At 43.1% G+C, this 21203-nt stretch overlaps 1 protein-coding gene across 3 annotated transcripts in view; it reads left to right on the forward strand.

The window, feature by feature from the left end:
- NCAPG2 (non-SMC condensin II complex subunit G2) overlaps positions 1-3593 on the forward strand; it is a 77948-nt gene extending 74355 nt beyond the window's left edge. For all 3 annotated transcript variants that reach the window (XM_006265223.4, XM_019498753.2, XM_019498763.2), the window contains one exon: positions 3113-3593. In XM_006265223.4, coding sequence (XP_006265285.2) covers positions 3113-3164 — 52 coding nt within the window. In that variant the 3' untranslated portion in view covers positions 3165-3593. The remainder of the gene's footprint in view (positions 1-3112) is intronic.
- Positions 3594-21203: the final 17610 nt, after the last annotated feature.

Here is a 21203-nt window from a genome sequence, read left to right on the forward strand (position 1 = left end):
ACCCCTCCTGTCCCCACACCACTGCCTGGTCAGCCCCGGCCTGCTGCTCCCCCTCCGTCCCCTGCCGCACTGGCCCAGCTTCTCCCCATGCTCAGGCCCAGTCCTCTGCTGCATCAGGCCTGAGCCCACTCCTCCATTCCCCCTGCTGCTGTGGCAGGGAAGTGGGGAGTGGGCCTGGACCTCATGCAGCAGGAGGGAAGGGAGAGTGGGCCCAGATGGGGCGGGTATGGGGCTCTGTCCCCACCCACTCTGCCCCCAGCCCCATCATTTTTTGACAGGCAATTGGCTAGTGGTAAATAAACATGTAGAAGTCCTGTTTGCTGGAGTATCTATCTCAGGTGCTGCTCTTAAAACAGAAATTATCACTCCTTCCAGGAGTACAAGTTTTCCTTATTATTATTATCTAGCCTTCTATCTCCGGCTGAGTTAGCAGTTTGTAGCCCTACGGGTCTTGTTTAAAATATGCTGTTCACTGCACTTTCTAAATTCTGGACAGCGCATTGTAGGTTGAACAAATTTTCTAAAGAGTAATAGCATGCACACACTAATCTACTCTACAAACTGCTCATATTTATTCTTATCTAGAATTCACAGCTTCCTTCATATTATTCATATACCTAAAATACCTATACTGTTGAAGGTTAAACATGAATATTATCATTTTTTCCATTGTGCAAATCAGCTATGAAATGGGAGAATATAAGAAAAAAAAATTTACGTTCTGTTTGATTAGCATTTCAATATATGGGCACCACTATTAAATCTAGCAAACATCTGTGCTGAGAAAATGTTTCCCTTATGTTGTTATCATGTAGATGTCTTTCCAGGCCCTCCATTGCCTTTTCGTTGCAGCTGTACTTTAAAACAAATTATTTGGAAGTTATATTTATTTGTGTACAGTTCTCTGCTGACAAACCCAAATAGTAAAGGCCATTTAGTATAACTTACGTTAAAAAAAAAAGAAGTTTTGGGCAACTTAAAGTCATACTTAGCAATGTCTTATTTTTCAGTTTGCTAGTATTGCATGATGCAGTTTTGCAAATGCATTACTCTTAAGATATAAATATTAAAATTATGTAAATAGTATCCTGTAGTAAAATTGTGGTACTTCATGAGGCCCCAAAGAAACCTCTGTGCTCTTGCATTCTGATTGAAAGGGAAATTTCTGTCTGACCTTGAGGAGATGTAAACCAAAACAGTGTAGTAAATAAAATGACTGAATTACCTTTATATTTGCTGTTTGGAGCCCTTGCAAGGAGAATAAACCTTGCTTATATAACTTATCCTTAGAGTACTACAAATAACTAATGTTGCAAATTCTGGGAAATTAATACCTGGGACACACAGCTGTGATAATATCTGTTTCAAATGATTATTCCAACCATCAAGAAGTCAAGTCTGCAATAATTAAGTACTGTTTGGAGACAAGCCAAATGTCCCCACTGTGGTGTTTTAAGGATAATTTAAAGCAGGATGAGTGAAATGTTGTGAGAATACATATGCAAAGATTATGTGAGATGAGAGATCTACAGCACAGTCAGTGCAAGGAAATGGAGAGAGTGCAATAAGTGTAAAGCTAGAAAAGGCAGTGATCTTTCTTGAGAGTTTAGGTAATAAGCAGGGATCCAGGTTTTTCATTTGCTGCAGGAAAATGTGGATTTTCTCTTTTAAAGGAGAAAAATGTGGGGCACTGGCAGGGATGGGGGGGCAGGAAACTCTGGGCCAGGACTGAGGGGCACCAGCAGGGATGGGGGGCTGTGGCTTGGGAGTGAGGGCCAATGGCATGGGCAGGGGCAGGGCACCAGTATATCAGGGCTGCTCAGAGCAGCAAGGGGGACAGCCGCAGCTAGACCCTCATCCTGGTGAGCAAAGTGGCCAGGGAGAGTTCTGATTTTCCATGATAAAAACCCCCCAAAATCAAATGCCAAAATATATAGGTATTTAGAATTTATATCTGTCTGTCTGTCCCTATCGCTCTTGCGTGTGGCTCACAGTATGGCGTGGCTCCAGCCAGTGCTGCATCAAAAATGGTGGGCGGGGAAAGAGTCCCGCCACCCACTACCCCATGCCACGTCCCAGGAGCAGGGGTGGGGAGCCCACCCACTGACCCGTGCTGCTGCCACGTTATGTCCGGCCATGTGCAAGCTTCCCACCCCCAAAGCTTCCCACCCCCCTGCTCTTGGGAGGTGGCAGAGTGTGGGGGTGGGGTAGCGTGGGGCCGATGTGGAGCAGGGGGGCGTAGGGCTGGATGTTGGGGGGTGCATGGCTGGATGTGGAGTGGCAGCAATGTGGGCCAGTGGGTGGCTTGCGTGCAAGCTTCCCCCCCGCTGCTCCTGGGAGGCGGCAGCAGCACAGGGTGGTGTGTGGCGGTGCTTTGTCCCCGCCCTGCAGCCCCCCGTCATTCTTGATGGGCAATTCGCTAGTTTTATTATAATGGTTGAGGCACTGGTAGGCTTCCAAACTGCTTTACAGCTGTAAATATATCAGTAAAACATTGTGTTCAACTGATACCTACATATATATAGCGGTGTTTCATTTCAATTATGGAAACATGGATTTGGGGTTTTTAAATCGGAGAATTTGGGATTTTTAAACGGAGAAAACCAGGATCCCTGGTGGTAAGCCCAGTTCCCTCAGCCTCTCCTCATAAGTCATGTGCCTGAGGGCCCAAATAATTGCTCACCCCTGAGATAAGTAATATGCAGATAACTAAAATGAACAGTGGTTTATTTATAAAGAATATTTTAATATATTTAAATTGATATGATAATTGTGCTTCCATTTCCCCTTTGAAAGCAGAGAACCAGTAAGATCATGTGTAATGCTTAATGCTGATTTATAAGGGAAAACTTTTTATTAATTTTGAAAGGCAAGAACCTAAATGGGTATATACTACAGCATAGCTACAAGTGAACAAGCAGAAATGAAAATGTTGGAAAAAGTTTCATCATTTTTGGTGCATTCCAATAGAGAGATATTTAATTCCTTAAACTAATAATGAATAGCTTTTCAAAGATACTAGATACTAGAAGTTGCAATATGTTGAAAAGCATTAATATGTATATATATTGCCTGTCTTATCTGCTGCTCACTGATTTATTTGTGTTTTCAGAATCCTGTATGAATCTTCTATGAAAATTTTGGATGAACGCTTAAAACCTTGACCACAGAATTGGCTTCAAGTCGTGATACTTAAAAGGAGGGTGTATTGATTTCTTTAAAAGCCAAAAACAGGATGTTACCTTGAAAAACTTACTTAGCACAGCATTGAATTCTAGCCACCTAGAATGCTTGTATAATGGTAGCTTGTGTTTTGTACATATGTAATATTGAATATTTTAGCAAGTGAAAAAGATATTTCAGAACAAATCAGTCTCTTCCTACTCCCTTAATAGCTAAAAATAATTGTGCAGAATTATCCTTTTTAAAATATTCATAAATGCTTTTGTATATACATAAATAATGTGCTTGTAAACACTTTGAAATTACTATGAGTGGGTCATTCTGGACAGAATCTATACTTTTTTAAAGAGATCAGTATCTTTTTATACTTAAAAATAGTATTAATAAAATGACTGAACTATCCCTTTCAATAGCATTTTCTTAACTCTTTTGACACTGAGAGTTGTAAAAAGTAAAATAGTAAAGTAGGAGTACCTATGGAAAAGGGGTCTATATTTCATGTATCCCTTTTGCAAACGTTGAATACCCATAACAGCGATATGTATTGAGTATATGGAAATACCACAGATACACTTGATTCATAAAAAACCCAAAATGTTTAATTTTATAATGAACAGAATGAAGGGGCTTGTTTGTATGTGGTATTCTTTCTTGTACTGGAAAGCGCTGGTGATGTTCCTGAAAGAATAAGAATGAAAGCCAGATGCAGAATCTTTATATATCCTGTATTTACTCAAATCCAAGAGGAGGCTTATTTTCCCCAATCAACGTAGGGGGTGCAAAGGCTGAAGCTGTAATGGAGTCACTACCTTCCCCAGGCTGGGGTGGCACACGCAGTGGAGGAGAAGGTTTGCTGTGGGGGAGGGGGGCATGAGGAGGAGACCTGAGATGTGCAGTTTGGGATGGGAGGGGGACGAAGAGTCAAGAATCGGGTCTGGAGCTGCCATCACCTCTTCTGTCTAGCTCAGCCAGAGCCAGGGTTGCTGCTGCCTGCCCTGGACGCAGAACAGAGAGTAAGCAGTAGAGGGGTGAGGGGGCATGTGGGTGGGGGGCAGTGTGTGTTGGGGGGGGGGATGAGTGGCTGGGGGGGCGGTACCTTTGAGGGAGGCAAATGGGCATAGGGAAATGGCCCCTTGTACCTTCCTTCCCCCACACAATTTTTCCCACCGTAGCGGTGTGGAGAATGAATTCATGATGACCCTCCAATAATTCTATATGTCAAGAATTATAACAAAATGTATAAATCTTCCATGTCTAGAATCTAATTATGGAGGGGGGTTATCTTGCATTGAAAGTCTTCTTGGATTCTAGTAAATACGCTAACTTTACTAACCAACTCAGTGGATCCCTGAATTTCTGTGGAACTTTCATACCCATTGTTCACAGAAATTATTCTAGTGACTGCACTATGGAAAAAGTCAAATTGTGTGAATATAAATGATACTGATATAAATTCATGAGGTAATTTATTTCTGCGTACAAAATATGCAGTTACTTTGTTACACTTGTACTATTATCATTTAATATAGATTAGAATTGTATGTCTGGCTACACCTTAAGAGGTACCATTCTTAATTTGGGTTTGGCTCTGGTACTAGATTCACCAGCAGTTTAAACCAGTATCTGTCCTTTCTACAAAAACTTCAATTGTTGTTGTATTTATTTTTACCAAGAAAAGTTCTGAAAATCTCTGCTCTTTCAAACTGAATTACGCTCCCCTCCAATTCAGTGCACACTAAACATCCACAAAAGGATTTCATCATGGAATAGGTAGAGCATTTTAAGTTTAACCATAACTTGCCTCATGTTACTTTTCCCATACAGACAAGCCTTGAATAGTCCTCAGGAAACTGAAATATAATCATTTTTTCATCTTCCAAACAGCTTTCAAATTGTTTGTAACAAAGTTGGTCAGGTTTGTATCAGCAAAGCCTACATTGGTGTGGGTAAATGAGGTCCAGATCAGATCAACACCAGTTGTACATTGTACACAGCAACATCCTTGGCCAAAAGGGTTTGGGACATCACAGAAACTTATCTGTAAAGCTTCTATCAACACCATTATAAGAGGCTTCATTTTCTGGCCTTGTTCCTCTGCATCTCTTTGTAAGGCCATGGTACTTGTTGCTAGGTTTGTCCATAGTTAGGAGGCCTCAGCCAAAGCTGCAGAAATGTAGGTGAAGGAAGAGACCTCAGAAACCGATGTATGAGTGACCATAGCATGAACCTTTGTAGATGTAGCGATAGCTTGGTCAGCAAAGTAAAGCAAGTCATCCATATGTTTAACTAGAGACAGTCAAACAGAACACAAGGATAAGGAAGAACCATACCTCAAATAATCTAAATACACTATATTACAGCTTTATCTTAAAATAGTAAAAGTAGTAATTAACATAACCAGAAGTACTTAATGTTATTTTGGTATAATAGATGTATTTTTGTTAGAATGCTTAGATAATTTGTAAAAACAGCAGCCTTCACCACCATAAGGTAAGGTGAAGAAGTAACAAACCAGTGTGAAACAACTGTCCACAATGGAAAAGGAAAGGAGATTTAAAAAACAAAAACTCTTCGTTTTGCCTTCCCAAAAATAAATCTCAACTAATTGACACCTTCCAGGCCCACCAGAAATCTAGTTCAGTTCAGTTTGAAATATATTTAAATAAAATAAAACTAATCATTAGAATATTAGAACCAGCTATCTATAAATCTGGGGCATAGGCTGGAAGGAAATTTAGACTTTTACTTTTGGACTTATCCAGAGTCAGCAAACCAACTCAAGTCCACAGGGAAACAAAAGCCTGGCCAGCAGACCTGTTTCTTCCCTGAATCGAAGGTTAAGTAAGCATTGTCTTTATTAATTCAAATAAGTTTTTGCTGCTTTCAAGTTGTGACTAGACTGTTCTTACTGGTCAATCCATCTCCTTTCATCCCCAGTTAAAATTTAGTGTAACTTGTTATCTGGCAGGTGTTCCAAGTAATGATCTCCTAAATATTCTATTTAAACCATAGCTTTCTATGTATTATTCACTATTTGCTCTTTCTAATGTCAGGCTCAGATAAATTTTCCATCCAGATTGGAGAATGAAATGTTTGATCATTTCCTTTTTTGGGATTTTTTTCTTCTCTGACCTATTCAACTAAAGAATCCTTCAAGTACTTCCATGGTAGTCCCTTCCTGTTCCAGAGAGAGATGGCCCAGAGCTAGCCCAAAGCAGCCAAAGCTTTGAATTACACCACCTCTCTGGGTAACCTGTTCCAGTGTTTTGCTACCCTCCTAGTGAGCAAATTCTTCCTAATATCTAACCTAAACTTCCCTTGCTGCAACCTGAGACCATTGCTCCTTTTTCTGTCATCTGCCACCACTGAGAACAGTCGAGCTCCATCCTCTTTCAAACCCCCCCCTTCAGGTAGTTGAAGGCTGCTATTAAATCTCCTCTCAGTCTTCTCTTCTCAGACTAAATAACCCCACTGCCCTCAGCCTCTCCTCAGAAGTCGTGTGCCCTGGCCCCCTCACCATTTGTGTTGCCCTCCATTGAACTCTCCAATTTGTCCACATCCTTTTGTTGTCATCGTCGGCAGTCCCTCAGAGTTGAGGATGATGTCTGTCAGGCTTGATGGGTCTTCGAGCCCAATTCTGGACACACATTCTTCAGCAATGGGGGCATGTTGTGCGGGGGAGTGGAATTCACAGCCCCAGGTTGGTCTCCTCCTTCCTCTGCAGCCGCCGTTCTGCCTCAGTATCAAGCCATTGGGCCTTGAAGTGATGCGTGCCTTGGTGGACCAGGTGGCATCACACTGAAAGTCAGCAGCCTGTTCCTCTCAGCCGTTGGTGTCAATGCCTCTGTGCTTGAGGCTGACCTTGAGTGTGTCTTCATACTGTTTCCTTTGGATGCCCTTTGAGCATTGGCCAACATTGGAAAGCTGGGAAATGAGAATCTGGTGGGGGAGGAGGTTCTCGGACATCCGGGCTCAGTGGCCTGTCTATCAGTGTTGATTTCTCCAAGAGCAAGGCTTCGATGCTAGTGGACGCAGCTTCATGGAGGATGCTTGCACTGGTCCGGCAGTCCTCCCATTTGATCCCCACGATTTGGCGCAAGCACCACTGGTGAAAGCTCTCGTGGGTTTTAATGTGGCGTTGGTAGACGGTCCAGGTTTCACTGCAGTAAAGGAAGGTGATTAGCACGACAGTCTTGTAAGCCAGGACCTTCGTTGTGTTGTATAATATTTGCTGCTTGCTCCCGAGTGACCAGCTGTCATTTTGGAGGAGTACAGAAGTACTAAATGTTCTAGCTCACAGATAAGCGGCCGCAACCTTGCGCTTTACAAATTGGCAGCCACAGCTATTTTATAACCAACTATGCTTTTGCCGTAACTGTTAAGCAACCACGCATTTGTCATAGTTAGTAAGCGTAGCTAATAAGCACTACCTCAAACCCCCAGAAGAGACCACCATATAAGGGAATGAACAGAATAATGAAAGCCAATTGGTTCGCACTAAAAATTGGGGCAGTCTTATAAAACAACCAAGGAATCCGGAAGAGCGCACTCCGGAGTCCGAGACTGAACGAACAGGGTGGAATCTGGCCAATTCTATCCCAGTCTCACGAACGCCCACTGATATCCAAAACCCAGGGCGATCCCTCTGTGTCCTGAACGAGTGATCTCTCCCAGGGGAGCGAATAACTGCAGTATCTGTAACAGCTTTAAGAGAACTGAGCCTCACTGCCAACATGAGTACAAAAATAAAACTTTTTGCATTACGCTTTAAGTGCCAAGGGACTCTGCCTCTGTGTTATTACCTCCTCGTTCTTGCCCAGGGCGTTTTACTCACACCGCCCGTGACACGTTGATTTCCAAAGGTCTCTATTTTCAAAGACACATTGTCACAGCATGAAGGCAGCACTGGCACAGCTGACCCAGTGCTGGACTCATCAATGGTAGCCCGTTGAAAGAGGTGGCTGCCAAGATATGGAAAGTGTTCCATGTACTCCACTGGATTCTCTCCAATTTGTCCACATCCTTTTGTAGTGGGGGGGGGCCAAAACTGAACACAGTACTCCAGATGTGGCCTCACCAGTGCTGAATAGAGGGGAATAATCACTTCCCTTGACCTGCTGGCAACGCACCTACCGATGCAACCCAGTAGGCCATTAGCCTTCTTGGCAACAAGGGCACACTGTTGGCTCATATTCAGCATATTGTCCACTGTAACCTCCAGGTCCTTTTCTGCAGAGCTGCTGCCCAGCCAGTCAGCCCCCAGCCTGTACTGGTGCATGGGACTGTTCCGCTCCAAGTGCAAGACTTTGCACGTGTCCTTGTTGAACCTCATGAGATTCCTTTTGGCCCAATCCTCCAATTTGTCTAGGTCTCTCTGAATTGTAGCTCTACCCTCCAACGTATCTACTACTCCCCACAGCTTGGTATCATCTGCAAACTTGTTGAGGGTGTACTCTGTGCCATCTTCCAGGTCATTGATGAAGACATTGAACAAAACTGGGGTTGGTCCTCGAGCACTCCATGTGATACTGGCTGCCAACTAGACTGTCTGAGTCTGATGCTCCAGCCAGTTTTCTATCCACCTTATAGTCCATTCATCCACCCAGTACTTCCTTAGCTTGGCTGCGAGAGCATTGTGGGGAGACCATATCGAAAGCTTTGCTAAAGTCAAGGTATAGCACATCCACTGGTCTCCCTGCATCCACAGAGCCCATCATCTCATCATAGAAGGCAATCAGGTTGGTCAGGCATGACATGTCCTGGGTGAATCCATGCTTACTGTTCCTTATCACCACCACCTCCTCCAAATGCTTAGAAATGGATTCCTTAAGGATCTTCATGATTTTTCCAGGGACTGAAATGAGGCTGATTAGTCTGTAGTTCCCTAGATCCTCCTTTTTCCCTTTCTTAAATATGAGCACTATGTTTGACCTTTTCCAACCATCCTGATCACCAGGGATTTTCAAAGATGATGGCCAATGGCTCTACAATCATATCAGCCAGCTCCCTCAGCACTTTTGAGTGCATCCCATCCATCCCCATGGACTTGTACATGTCCGGTTTTTCTAAATAGTCCTTAACCTATTATTTCACCACTGAGGGCTGCTCACCTACTCTTCAAACTGTGCTGCCTGGTGCAATAGTTTGGGAGCTGACCTTGCCTGTGAAGACTGAGGCAAAAAAGGCATTGAGCACTTCAGCCTTCTCTACATTCTCTGTTACAAGGTTGCCTTCCCCATTTAGTAAGGGGCCCACACTTTCCCTGATCCTCCTCTTGCTAGCAACATACTTGTAGAAACCATCCATATCCCTTGTTAGCTGCAACTCCAATTGTTTTTGCCTTCCTAACTGCATCCCTGTGTGCCTGAACAATGCTCTTATATTCTTCCCTAGTTATTTGTCCAAGTTTCCACTTCTTATAAGCTTCCTTTTTGTGATTTAGTTTAGTAAAGAGTTCCCTGGTAAGACAAGCTGAACTTCTGTCATACTTGCTACTTTTCCTGCACATTGGGACAGTTTGTTCCTGAACCCTCAGTAAGATTTCTTGAAATTAGCCACCTCTCCTGGACTTCTTTTCCCCTTAGACTGGATTCCCAGGGGATCCTGCCTACGCATTCCCTGAGCAAGTAGAAGTCTGCTTACTCTGCTGCTCTCCTTCCTCCTTTTCCTCAGGATCCTGAACTCAATCATCTTGTGGTCACTGATGCCATCCATATTACTACATTCCCCACCAATTCATTTGTTTGTGAGCAGCAGGTCAAAAAGCATGGCCCCTAGCTGGCCACTCCAGCACTTGCACCAGGAAGTTGTCCCCAACACTCTTCAAAAACTTCCTGGATTGCCTGTGCACTGCTGTATTGCCCTTGCAGCAGATGTGAGGGGATTGAAGTTCCCCATGAAAACCAGGGCCTGTGATCGGGAAACTTCTGCTAGCTGTTTAAAGAAGGCCTTATCCACCACTTCCTCCTGGTCTGCTGGTCTGTAGCAGACCCCACCACAACATTGTCTTTGTTGCTTTCCTGTCTGACCCTATCAAAGGCTCACAACAGGCCTATCTCCAGTTTCATACTGGAGCTCTGAGTAATCATATGTCTCTTTTTCATAAAGTGCTACTCCTTCTCCTCTTCTCCCCTGCCTGTCCTTCCTGAACAGTTTGTACCCATCCATGACGGTGCTTCAGTCATGCAAGCTCCCAACAAGTCTCTGTTATTCCAGTCATGTCACAGTTCCGTGACTGTGCAAGGACTTCTAATTCTTCTTGCTTGTTTCCCAGGCTCCGTGCATTGGTGTACAGGCACCTGAGGCAACTAGTTGATTGACCTGATTTCTCAGGAAGTATCAGAACAACTCCCCTGTTGCCCCCTCCTGCTTGCTCTTCCTCCAGGTCTCCTGCTTCCCCACTTACCTCAGGATGACTGGGTTAATCTGTGGTCCATTCCTAACCCAAAGCCATATACATCTTGGGGGGAAATAACTGACTTCAGAATGGCAGTGCAAAGCAAATTTTAACATTATAAGTGATTTGTGCCTGTAACAATACTGTTGACTAAATTTGCCAAATGTGAAATAGTAGATGGATATACTTTCCAAATTGTCTATTCCCCTCTTCCCCAATACAGTATATGAGATTTGCTCTTGCAGCTTTCTCTTTGTTGAAGCTGTGTCATTGCCTGTGAATCCCAGAGCCTAGAAGACAAAGAACTGAATGACCTACATCAGTAGCATTCAAAAAAAGCCAGAAGTGATATTGTTAAGAAGAGGGAGAAAATTAAAAAAAGTCAAGTTCTGACTCAACTTCAGCTGAAAGGATTCCATTACCAAATGTGATGACTACCTGGTAGTTGCAGAACACAAAAGCCAACAAACATAAGCATGAACAATATCACAACAATGTTCCGTATATTCCATTTGCCTCCTATCTATTTCCAAGTGAATTCAAAGTCTTGGTAGTGATTTGTAAGGGCATTAATAAGCTAGATCCAGGTCATTTTAAAAAACACCACATACTGGGGCAGCTATGTTCCAAGACTGTAGAACTAAACAGTGGATTTCCAGGAAGTTGGCAGTACCAGTCTGATGGATCTATCCTCTCCCATTACTGGTTTCTGTTTTCATAAAATATATGGAAAGCTTTCTGGTATTGTCTGCTGTACTGACACTGTATGGTGTCTTATAGTTTCCAGTGGATTAACAAAAATGGTGAATTAGCATTGGAATAAAATGGCTATTTGGGGGAGCTTAATAGGCAAGAACTTTACAGACAAGTCCAATTTCCCAGCAGAGCTCTTGGACTTCAGTCCTTTAGACAATCATTGAAAAACCTGCCTCAAACTTAGATTTTTAAAGAGGCCAGCAAGATGTAATCTACAGCAGAAATCAATCCCCCTCCGCACCCTCCCGGGCCAACCTCCTGGTGTGCCACTACAAGGTAGTGTGGGAGTTGTGACCCAGCAGCCCCAGTCCACTTATCAGCCTCAAGAGTTATTCAGATTGTTATTCAGAATCTGATTCTGGTAACTGCAAAATTGGAGCAAAGTCAAAGTAGCCCATCACTTCTGTCAGAATCTAAAACAGCTTCAGTGGCCTGTCTGCGGTGACCTCTAGTTTCCAATAACCCAGAATCCACTCAGCATTTTTACTGCAGCCCTGCTCCTATTCTGACTCAGGCTAGTGCCACCCACCCGTTTTTACATGGGTACTTGTAAAGTCTGCAACTCATTCTGTTAGTTCTTCTTTTGGGTTCATATATTATTGGGTACATATCTATATCTATCCATCTATCTATCTATCTTTGGGATAGGATCTTTCTGGGTCATTAGGTACAGCCCCCTCTACTCTTGCACACAACCAGGTCATAAAGTTACCAAGCTCCATTATTAAGCTGGCTAAGTTTTATCCTTGTGTCAAACAAGGCTCTCCTGAAACTCTCTGATGATTACAAACAGTCTTCTCATTTAAAGTCTAAGTTTATTCCTAGTCGATTTATATTCTTTTGTTCTTATACCAAGGCAGTCCTTCAGCTTTAAAAAGCTCATTTTATTCCATGTTATACATTTTCAATGTATTTGTATATGACAATCATATCCCTTCCCTTTATCCTGTTGGGCTAAGCTAACCAAGTTCTTTAAATCTCTCATAAGGCTGCCCTCTGATCATGTTAGTAGCATTTGTTTCTGTTGGCACTGGAATTACAAACCAGTCCTGATAACTTGTTCTGGGCAGGCATGACCTTTCTAAATGACTGACCACAACCCCTTCTGTTTGATAATAGGAGAATTTTATTGATACAGTTATAGCAAATGAGACTAATGCAAGCAAATGCAAGCAACCCTACACAGTCCTAGGGTTTCACAAGGAGACTGTATGCCTGGCCAGTACACGAACGCCACCTCATGGTTCTTGCTCGAATCAGGATATCTACAGCCTTGGAATCTGGAGACCAATGCCAAATTACTGCCTTGAAGATCCCTCCTTTTGTATTCTTTTTCTCCTAATGACTCTTCATTTCTGGGTACCATTGATTTGTTTTCCTTTGGTCATCATGTTGTCCACGTTTTGCCCTGTCAGCCTAATCTTTTGTTTCTTTAAATACATCATGTGTATACATCTTAAAGGTCATTCCTTTACCTCCTTGGCTCCCTGTTCTTTCCTCCACAGGTCTGGGCACTGCCTCTCCCTGCCATTGCCACCTCCCTTAATCTCCTGCTTCTGCTGCTGTCACTGTCTTTCCATCCCTTCTGTTGCCCAGCAAGGCTGCAAGGGTCTCTGGGGACCCCCTTCCTCCTCCATCTTCTTCCTGACAATGCCCCTGAGAGATGGAATGGGATATGGATGCTCAGAGGCTGGATAGCTCTGCCACAGGTTTCAAGTTTGTGTATAAAGTGTGATATCACATGTATGCTATATGCTGTCATACTTACAAACAAAATACATAGAGTGGAACCACTTTTATTTCATTTACAGTCCATAACAGCTTGAGTTCACAGGTGTTTTTGAGCAATTAGCACTTTCTTATAAAAATAGTTTGTGTTATTTTAGCTTTACTGTAAATGGATAATAATACTTCAGCATTTTCTGCATTTTTGTTTTATTTTTTTAATCTTTATTTACTCAGGGTGGTACTTGGTTATCAATGTCAATATTCAGAAATGCCCAGGCTTCAAACACTGCCATTCCTGCTTAGTTGCTATGCCTATAAATGATGGGCATACTAGATTACTCATTTGTCTCAGGAAAAGACATTTAAAGGAAAAAGTGCCATCTTTGACAACACAAGTTTAATGAGGCACACTATATTTTGGTTAATTTGCTACTCTGAGCTGCATTAGCAAGTAGTGACCAATTATCAGAAGCTGATAATTTGGTGGGGGAGCAGGTATGGGTAGAAAGTTGGGATGCTGGCAAATTCACTTCATGGAGATGAATTATCCCCATAGATGAGTTAACCAGAGTTTACTGTACTTCACAAAGATATTCATGTATCTGCCTCTGACTTGGAGCATTCAAGATTGAACATATTCCAGGAGAGCTGCTATTGTTCTCTATACCATTTTTACAGGATTACAAATGCAAAATGCACTAATCATAGAATCATAGAAGTAGGGTCGGAAGGGACCTCGTAGATCTTCAAGTCAGGGCAGGAGGAAAACTGGGCTCAAATGACCTCAGCCAGGTAGGCATCAAGCCTCTTCTTAAAGACCCCCAGGGTAGGAGCCAGCACCACTTTCCTTGGAAGTTGGTTCCAGATCCTAGCCGCCCTAACTGTGAAGTAGTTTAAGCTGGGGAGTTGTACTGAGGGGGTCTTTGATTCAATTTGTACAGAATGTTTTAGTTCATTGATACCTGCCTTTGGCAATTAGATTATTGATATCCTGTTCTGCTATTAACCTCATCCATATGTTGACTGTTTTTTAAATAATAAACTGTGTAAATAATTAGACTGTGTGTACTGTGGTGTGTGGGGAAGCCACAAGAAAGCACTCCATGGAGAGGGCCCCAGCCTTAGGGGCTGGGAGGTTGACCAAGGCTATTTAATAGAATCACAGAAGTAGGGTCGGAAGGGACCTTGTAGATCTTCAAGTCCAAAGCTGGCAGTTTTCTTTTCCCTGAGCTATTGTGCAAGGTGGATGATGAAGGGCTCCCTGAGCATGTACAAAACCCCCAGCCAGCATTTTCAACTGACAAAACGTCTCGGAAGCATTCCAGTACCAAGGTAAGAGCAAAATTCAGCACCATTTGTACCTATAAGAAGGTGCATGGCTCAGGGGCTGGAGCCTAGCTGCAGGGGATTACAGTCACAGTGACCAGCTGTAGAGCCCTTGGGATTCCCAGTTTTGATGGATGGACCAAATTAAGACACTGGTAAATGACCAAATTAAGATATGTGCATGTGATTGGTTTGGGAAACAAAGGCACATGCTGAAAGAACAGAACGCGGGCAGTATGATGACCACAGGGAAACTAATCAATGATGCCTGGGATTGGAGAGTCTTTAGAGGAGAAAAAGAATACAAAATGAAGGATTTTAGAGCAGCAAAGGGTTCCTGAGGGGGGGAACCTGCAGGCACAATTTTCAAAAGAAATCTCTAAGGCCAGGTCCAGATGACTGCGGCCGTGTAGTAGTATGTGGTGCTGCAGACGTGTCTGTAGCATCACACACTGCACATTCAGATATTCTCTGCACTGCAAGGTGTGCGGGCTGGGCCCTGATCCCACCGCCAAGTGCGAGTCGGGAGGGGCGATCCGCGGCCCACCTTTGCGCACGCGGGCTGTGGCCAGCAGCCCGGGCACGTGGGGTCGGAGAAAACCGGTGGTGAGCTAGAATTAGTCACAAACGCGTAGTGGTTGATTGAAAAGATTATTTACTTACACCCAAAGATGGTAGTGGTGTAGGCTGGACAGGTTTCCAGGCGCAGCTCCGCTTAAATCCTCGCTAGAGGACTACAACAAATTCTGTTTCACGGAGTTGTTTAGGCTCCACGGGTTCGGCAATTCTTTCCCACAAAGTTATTTAGGCTCTGCGGGTTCGGTTCGGTTCCCTGGTCCCCCGAAGTTGTTTAGGCTCCGTGGGTTAGAAAATTAGGTTTACAGGAAAGGGATACGTCTTGGATTGCGCTCGGCGACGGGGAGAACGGTTCGTTCTTTTGTTTCCCCTCCGGAGTAGTTAAAGCTCCGTGGGTCCAATTGTTAAGCCTCTATTGCCCGCTTAAGAAAAGCGTTGGGTCCGTAAGGATCCGCAGCGCTTTAGAGATCTTCACACAGCGTGACGTCTCCTCCTCCTGGTGTTCGTGGAGTCCTCCAACTTGGGTGGAAACCACTCGAGCCTTTTGTACGGCTAGCAAGCCAATAGCTAGCCGCCACGTGTGCCTACATTTGGAACTGGCCAATAATGTGGCGCGAATCCAAATACAAATGGCGGGAACTCCTTTGCAACGTGCATCACTAGTATGCAGCAAAGAAATGCACCCTGCAAAGAAGCTGTAATTTGGTGGGAAATCCCCCGTTGCACCAGAGTTCTCTCCCGCAGCAGAGAACTCTACCGTGCAAAGAAAACTACAATTTGGGTGGGAACAATAATTTAGCGGTGCTGAAGTGCACACAAACAAAACCACAACTTTGGGTTGTGACACAAGGTAGCAGTGTGGGGTTTTTTTTTACTCCAGGATCTCCAGGGTCAAAAAAACCCATGCTAAAAAGCAGGGCAGCTCATGCAAGGACAATGCTTGCCACCCAAAACTGAAGTCTGGCTGGCTGGAGCCACAATCCGGCTGCTAGCCAGGCTCCGAGTGGCAGAATCACTGCTGCTACAACCCCAGGACGCCCCCAGGACCCTAGATAAGGCTGCTAGGGCTAGCCCAGTCCTGTCCCCAGCCTCCCCTACCCCACCCAGTGTAACTTGCCACGTGCCAGAGGGCACGTGGCACAAGCATTCCCCAGGGACAAGTACTAGTGGCATAAGATGCTCTGCTGCTAGTTGTCCCCGGGGAACCAAACAGCCATGCTCCTGTGAATGCAGTCTAAGGTGCCACTCTGCCTTAGGCTGAATTAAACATTAATTTTAGGTGGCTCCTGGAGCTCTTAATCCCTGGAATGTCCATACATTAACACCTGAAACTAGTTAACACATTAACACCTGAAACCAGCACATTTTATGCAGCTTAAAGTCATACCACTCTAGGACAGGTTTATCTCTGATTTATGTTACTCAGCTTGTTCCATTAATGTGTGGCCACTCCCTACAGATACACCACCCGAGTTGCAGACCTCCAGCATCCCAGCATGCAGTGTCTTCTCCCACACTTTCCAGTTGTGTGTAGGTAAACTTTCCACCCCCTGAACTCAACTGCCCTGGGGTGACTCTGACCCCGCTCCCACCTTCCCACCCCACAGGTGCATCCTCATGTAAACAGTCTGCAGAGCACATACCAGCTAGCCAGGTTGTAGAGCATGGATGGGTCCAGGAGTGGGATCTAAGGGTTTGGAGGGGGGGTGCGGAGCACAAGATAGAGGGCTGGATCAAGTCCCCATTAGTTGGGGCTTCCTTCTTCAGGCAAGGATAGTAGCTCCCCCAAAAGCACCTTCCCTCACCACTTCCAGTTCCCAGCCACCCCAGGAAGCATGACCACCACTCCCCACACTCCAAACTCAAATCCTAATGTATTAAAACCTGACACCTTCTTTAATTTACTTCCTCTTTATTTCTTTTTAAATTTTTTGGTTTTTTGCTACTTTTTAGTTTATCCTTCAGTGTATGGCTAATTTTGTGTCAGCATCCTTCCCTGACCCCCCATTTCCTTTCTACCTCCAACTTCATTACCCACCTCCATCCCATTAACTCTCCACCTCCCAGCTTCATGTTCCCACCCTCCCCCACAACCCTTTCTTACACCCCTGCCTAGAGCAGGGACTGAAGCCTGTCCTGGCTCACCAGCCCTATAGTAGCAACTCACAGCCATAGCTCCTAGTCAGGCCCTTGTTTGTTCAGCCCTCTAATGGGAAGTCACATCTGTGCAGGTGGGAGATAGAGAAGGTTTTTAGCATTAAGGTGTGACCACTCCAGACTCAAGCTAGCACTAACACTAATCAACATTTGAACAGCTCAAAAGTGCAATGTATAATGAGATGCTCAGTAAAGAATAAAGAAAGTTTAATGTAGAGCACTTCAGCAGAGAGGGAGAAGATGCCATTTAGACTCATGAAAACCCTAAACTTTGATTTCAAGCCAAAAGTTTAAACATATTTGATTAGTATTTGACAGGTCTTGCTGGTTTCTTGGCTGTCTGGTCTTATCTAATTAAACAAAAACAATATCAAATTAAAAAAGACAAAATATTGGACTAGTCCGTCTCCCCTGAATTTGGGAACTACTTGGGGCAAGGAAATGTGTGTGGGTGAGGCATCAGGGAACTGTTTATGGCTCCATGATTCTGTGTGCTGGTCTGTACTGGCCTCAGTTCCCATATAAATTATAGTAATCAGTTCACCTTCATAAAGTCCATAATAGTGCATGTGGGCTGACACTCTTTGGGTCATGTTACACAGTAATTTCAGGTGGCTCCTGGAGCTCTTAACCCCTGGATTATCCATATGTTAACACCTTAAAGTGTCTTAAAGTACTCATTATGAGGTTGAAAATTACACCACTCCAGGGCAGGATTATCTCTGATTTGCACTACCCACCTCCTGTTCCATTACATATGGCCACTCCCCACAGATGTGCCACTCAAGTTGAAGGTGTGACTGCTCCAAACTCCAAGCTAGCATTAGGCCAATCAACATTTGTAAGCACACAGCATAAGGTGTAATAAGGCCCTTCCTGTCTCCTAAACTGTCCAGAATATGGTGTCAGAGCCCACTGAGAGCAACCTGACTCTTGGGGGAAATTAAAAAAATTCAAAAGATTGTCCTCCAGATATCCACACTGATTAGACAGTGGGAGTACAAACATTTGACTCTTGAAGTATATGTTGATTGTGCCGGGCATTTTGCAAGAACGACCAAAGTTCTCTTTAATAACAATTACTTTTAGACCATACTCTACTGGAAAGTAAAAGGACACATGGATTGCTTCACAATGTAAAGATTCATTCTCTAGAAACTAAAACTGGTCTATACACCCACTTCAGTTGAAAAATAGTTTTATAATCAAAATAATAAAATAGTTGTATCCTATTTTGAGATACCGAAAGAATCATTTAACAAGGAATAAAAAACCCCTTGAATTTAACAGAGGTGAAGAGGATCACATAACAGTGAAAAGTCCCAAAGATCTGAATGTAATCTTTTTGCTAGATATTAGAAGACTTCCTTATTCTACAAACTCTGTGCATTCTGTTTTTTAACCTCCAGGCTTCTTGCTGGAACTCCAGCAAAGGAGAACTCCACTCCCCTCAACTTGATTCTTCAGCTTATGAACAGGAATTCCTGATAGAGGTATTTAGTTCTTTTTCCCTCATTGCTTTCATTAATTTGTGTTTATAGCAAAAGAAAACATAATTGTCATTCAAGAAAATAATTAATTTCCTTTTTCTGCCATTTTTGCATTATAATAATCCTTAGTTCACTGAAGCATTAGGAGTTTTAGTAATAAAATGTTTGAGTTCTTGGACAAAAAGTGTGTGTAAATGTAAAGTGTGTGTAAATGTAGCGTTATGATCATATAACAAAAAATATGTTTTCAAGGTCATCTTAGAAAAACAGTAAGAAATATAATGCTAAGCACCCCTTGGCCTCAGTGGGGAACTATGCATATTCAGCATCTTGAACAATAGGCCATAAACAACTTTGGATGACTCATTTCCTTCATGTGCAACAGGAGCCCCATTCTTATGCAATTTTATAAAATAGCCTTATATTTCCAAGGATCCAGAGGATGTTCTTTACACAGAGCAACAGAATTTGTAAAACTTATGTCATTCTCCTGTTCCATGCTCAGCTATAAAATAGGATTCATTTGAAAGACCACATAAAACAGAAAAGTGTTTCGGTTCTGATGCTGTGCTAGAACATTTTGAATTATATCAGGGAGCAAAGGAAATACTCTTTAAACTGGTGATTTAGAATAGGAAAGGAACAGCCTGCCTCTTCCGCTCTAATTTTGCTTTTAATAGTATCTTCATATCTTATGCATTTTCCCATGCATTTAAGGATCCAGAATATATACCATATTTTCTCACATATAAAATACTCCCAAATAAAACATGCACCTTTGTTTTTGGAAGATAGAATGTAGAAAAAAGATTTTTCCCAGAGTCATGGTCAGCTGTGTGACAAAGTCAGTCTTCTTGGGAATATAAAGTGTTCAGGAAATGTGCCATCAGGAACTTTCTGCTATGGTAGGCTGTCTCCTGAAATGTTGTTTCCAGGAAGACTTACTTTGTTACACAAGCTTAGACCCGAGACCCTTGGAAGGTCAGCAGCAAGACTGTTAGTCTTTACAGTAAATTGTTCCTTATGTAAGTCTTGTAAATAAAGTGTTGTTTCCACATCACAACTCTCATCAAAATACTACCAGCAGCTGACCTGCTTCTCTGGGCACAAACTGCAGTGCTCAAACAATAGCTATGGCTGTGAGAGGGCTGACACAGGACTGTGTGCTGAGCAGAGACCAGCAGCAGCCATCTTGGGAGCTGCATGGTATGCACGGTGTCTCCAGGAGTGGTCTTTTTTTCCAGTGAAGAAACAGATTTCCCACTTAAAACACACACCCGCAGTTTTGGGGGAATAATTTTAGGGAAAAGGTGCATATTGCATGTGAAAAATACAGTATTCTTTAGTACAGGCCAAGAAATAGTCCCGCTTCCAGCTGTTACTGCCATGAACTTTTCCTGCATTCCTGCTGGGCACAACATAACTATAGCTGACCTTCCTCTAACGGAAACACATATCATGTGCACAGATACAAGAAGACTAGTGCTCTAGGTTATGAAAGCATCCTAAACGAGATGGTCTGTTATAGTAGAAATTATTTGTTCATTTTTTATTACTTCCTATTCCAATAGTTCTCAACCTTTTTAGACTCAAGTCACCCCTTGGAAAATGCCAGCCCCTAATTTTCACTCATTTTTTGACTACAGAAAAATAGTACAACAATTCTTTGCAGAGAGGTCAGAAGGACCACAACAGCTCATAATGTTTTTAATACTGTGAATCTCTATTTGAAATCTCTGCACATATCTTTTTAAATCACGGCTGTACACCTACCAGTGCTAACATTGTGTGGCACCCTATAGCACCCTTGAAAGGACCTCAAGGCACCAGGGTACTGCAGCAACCTGGTTGAAAATCACTATCCTATTCAAAATGAACAATGGCAAGAAGTGTCAATCTATCAAACTGTAGTAGTGACAAGCACCGCTCAGCTGTTCATAAATGAAACCAGAATGCATTGAAAGTCCCATTGGACAACATTATTGGATGTCCGATTTTTTACTCCCTGAGTTTAACAACCTCCCCCAACAAACCTTTCATTCTCAATTGATAGTGGTCATTCTGGCCAAGAACAGTCAATATGCATATCCTTCCTTTTTTTCACTGTGATCACTTTGTGATACAGCCAACATTGACATATGGTGTATAGATGATAGCTTGACAAGTACAGCATGAGCAGCAGAATGCAGCATGGCTGTTACAGTGAACAGAATGATGTTCTTCAGATAAGATAGCTTTAGTGCACTGAAAGGGCACTCACTAGCCTTCTCCAAAAATGTATTGTATGCTAAAGTATAAGCTCTTGAGACAAACATGGTGAGGCACAAGGAAATAACATGAGCTGCTGTTTTGACTACTTATTCATATTTATTTGATTTCTGGTGTATATATGCCTTAGTACACTTGCATAGAGAACCACTGGAGCCACATCTATGCCCTACAAGTCTTGTGGCCCCTCCCACCTAAGGCCATAGATTGCAGAATAGGCCCAACCATCCCTCAGTTTGTCCTGAAAAGTCATGGCTAAGAGTTGGAATCATAGGTCCCTGCCACATGTTACACAATTACATATATATTACACAATTAATTGA

The sequence above is a fragment of the Alligator mississippiensis genome, chromosome 5 (assembly GCF_030867095.1).
Source record: "Alligator mississippiensis isolate rAllMis1 chromosome 5, rAllMis1, whole genome shotgun sequence".
Taxonomy (NCBI): Eukaryota; Metazoa; Chordata; order Crocodylia; family Alligatoridae; genus Alligator; species Alligator mississippiensis.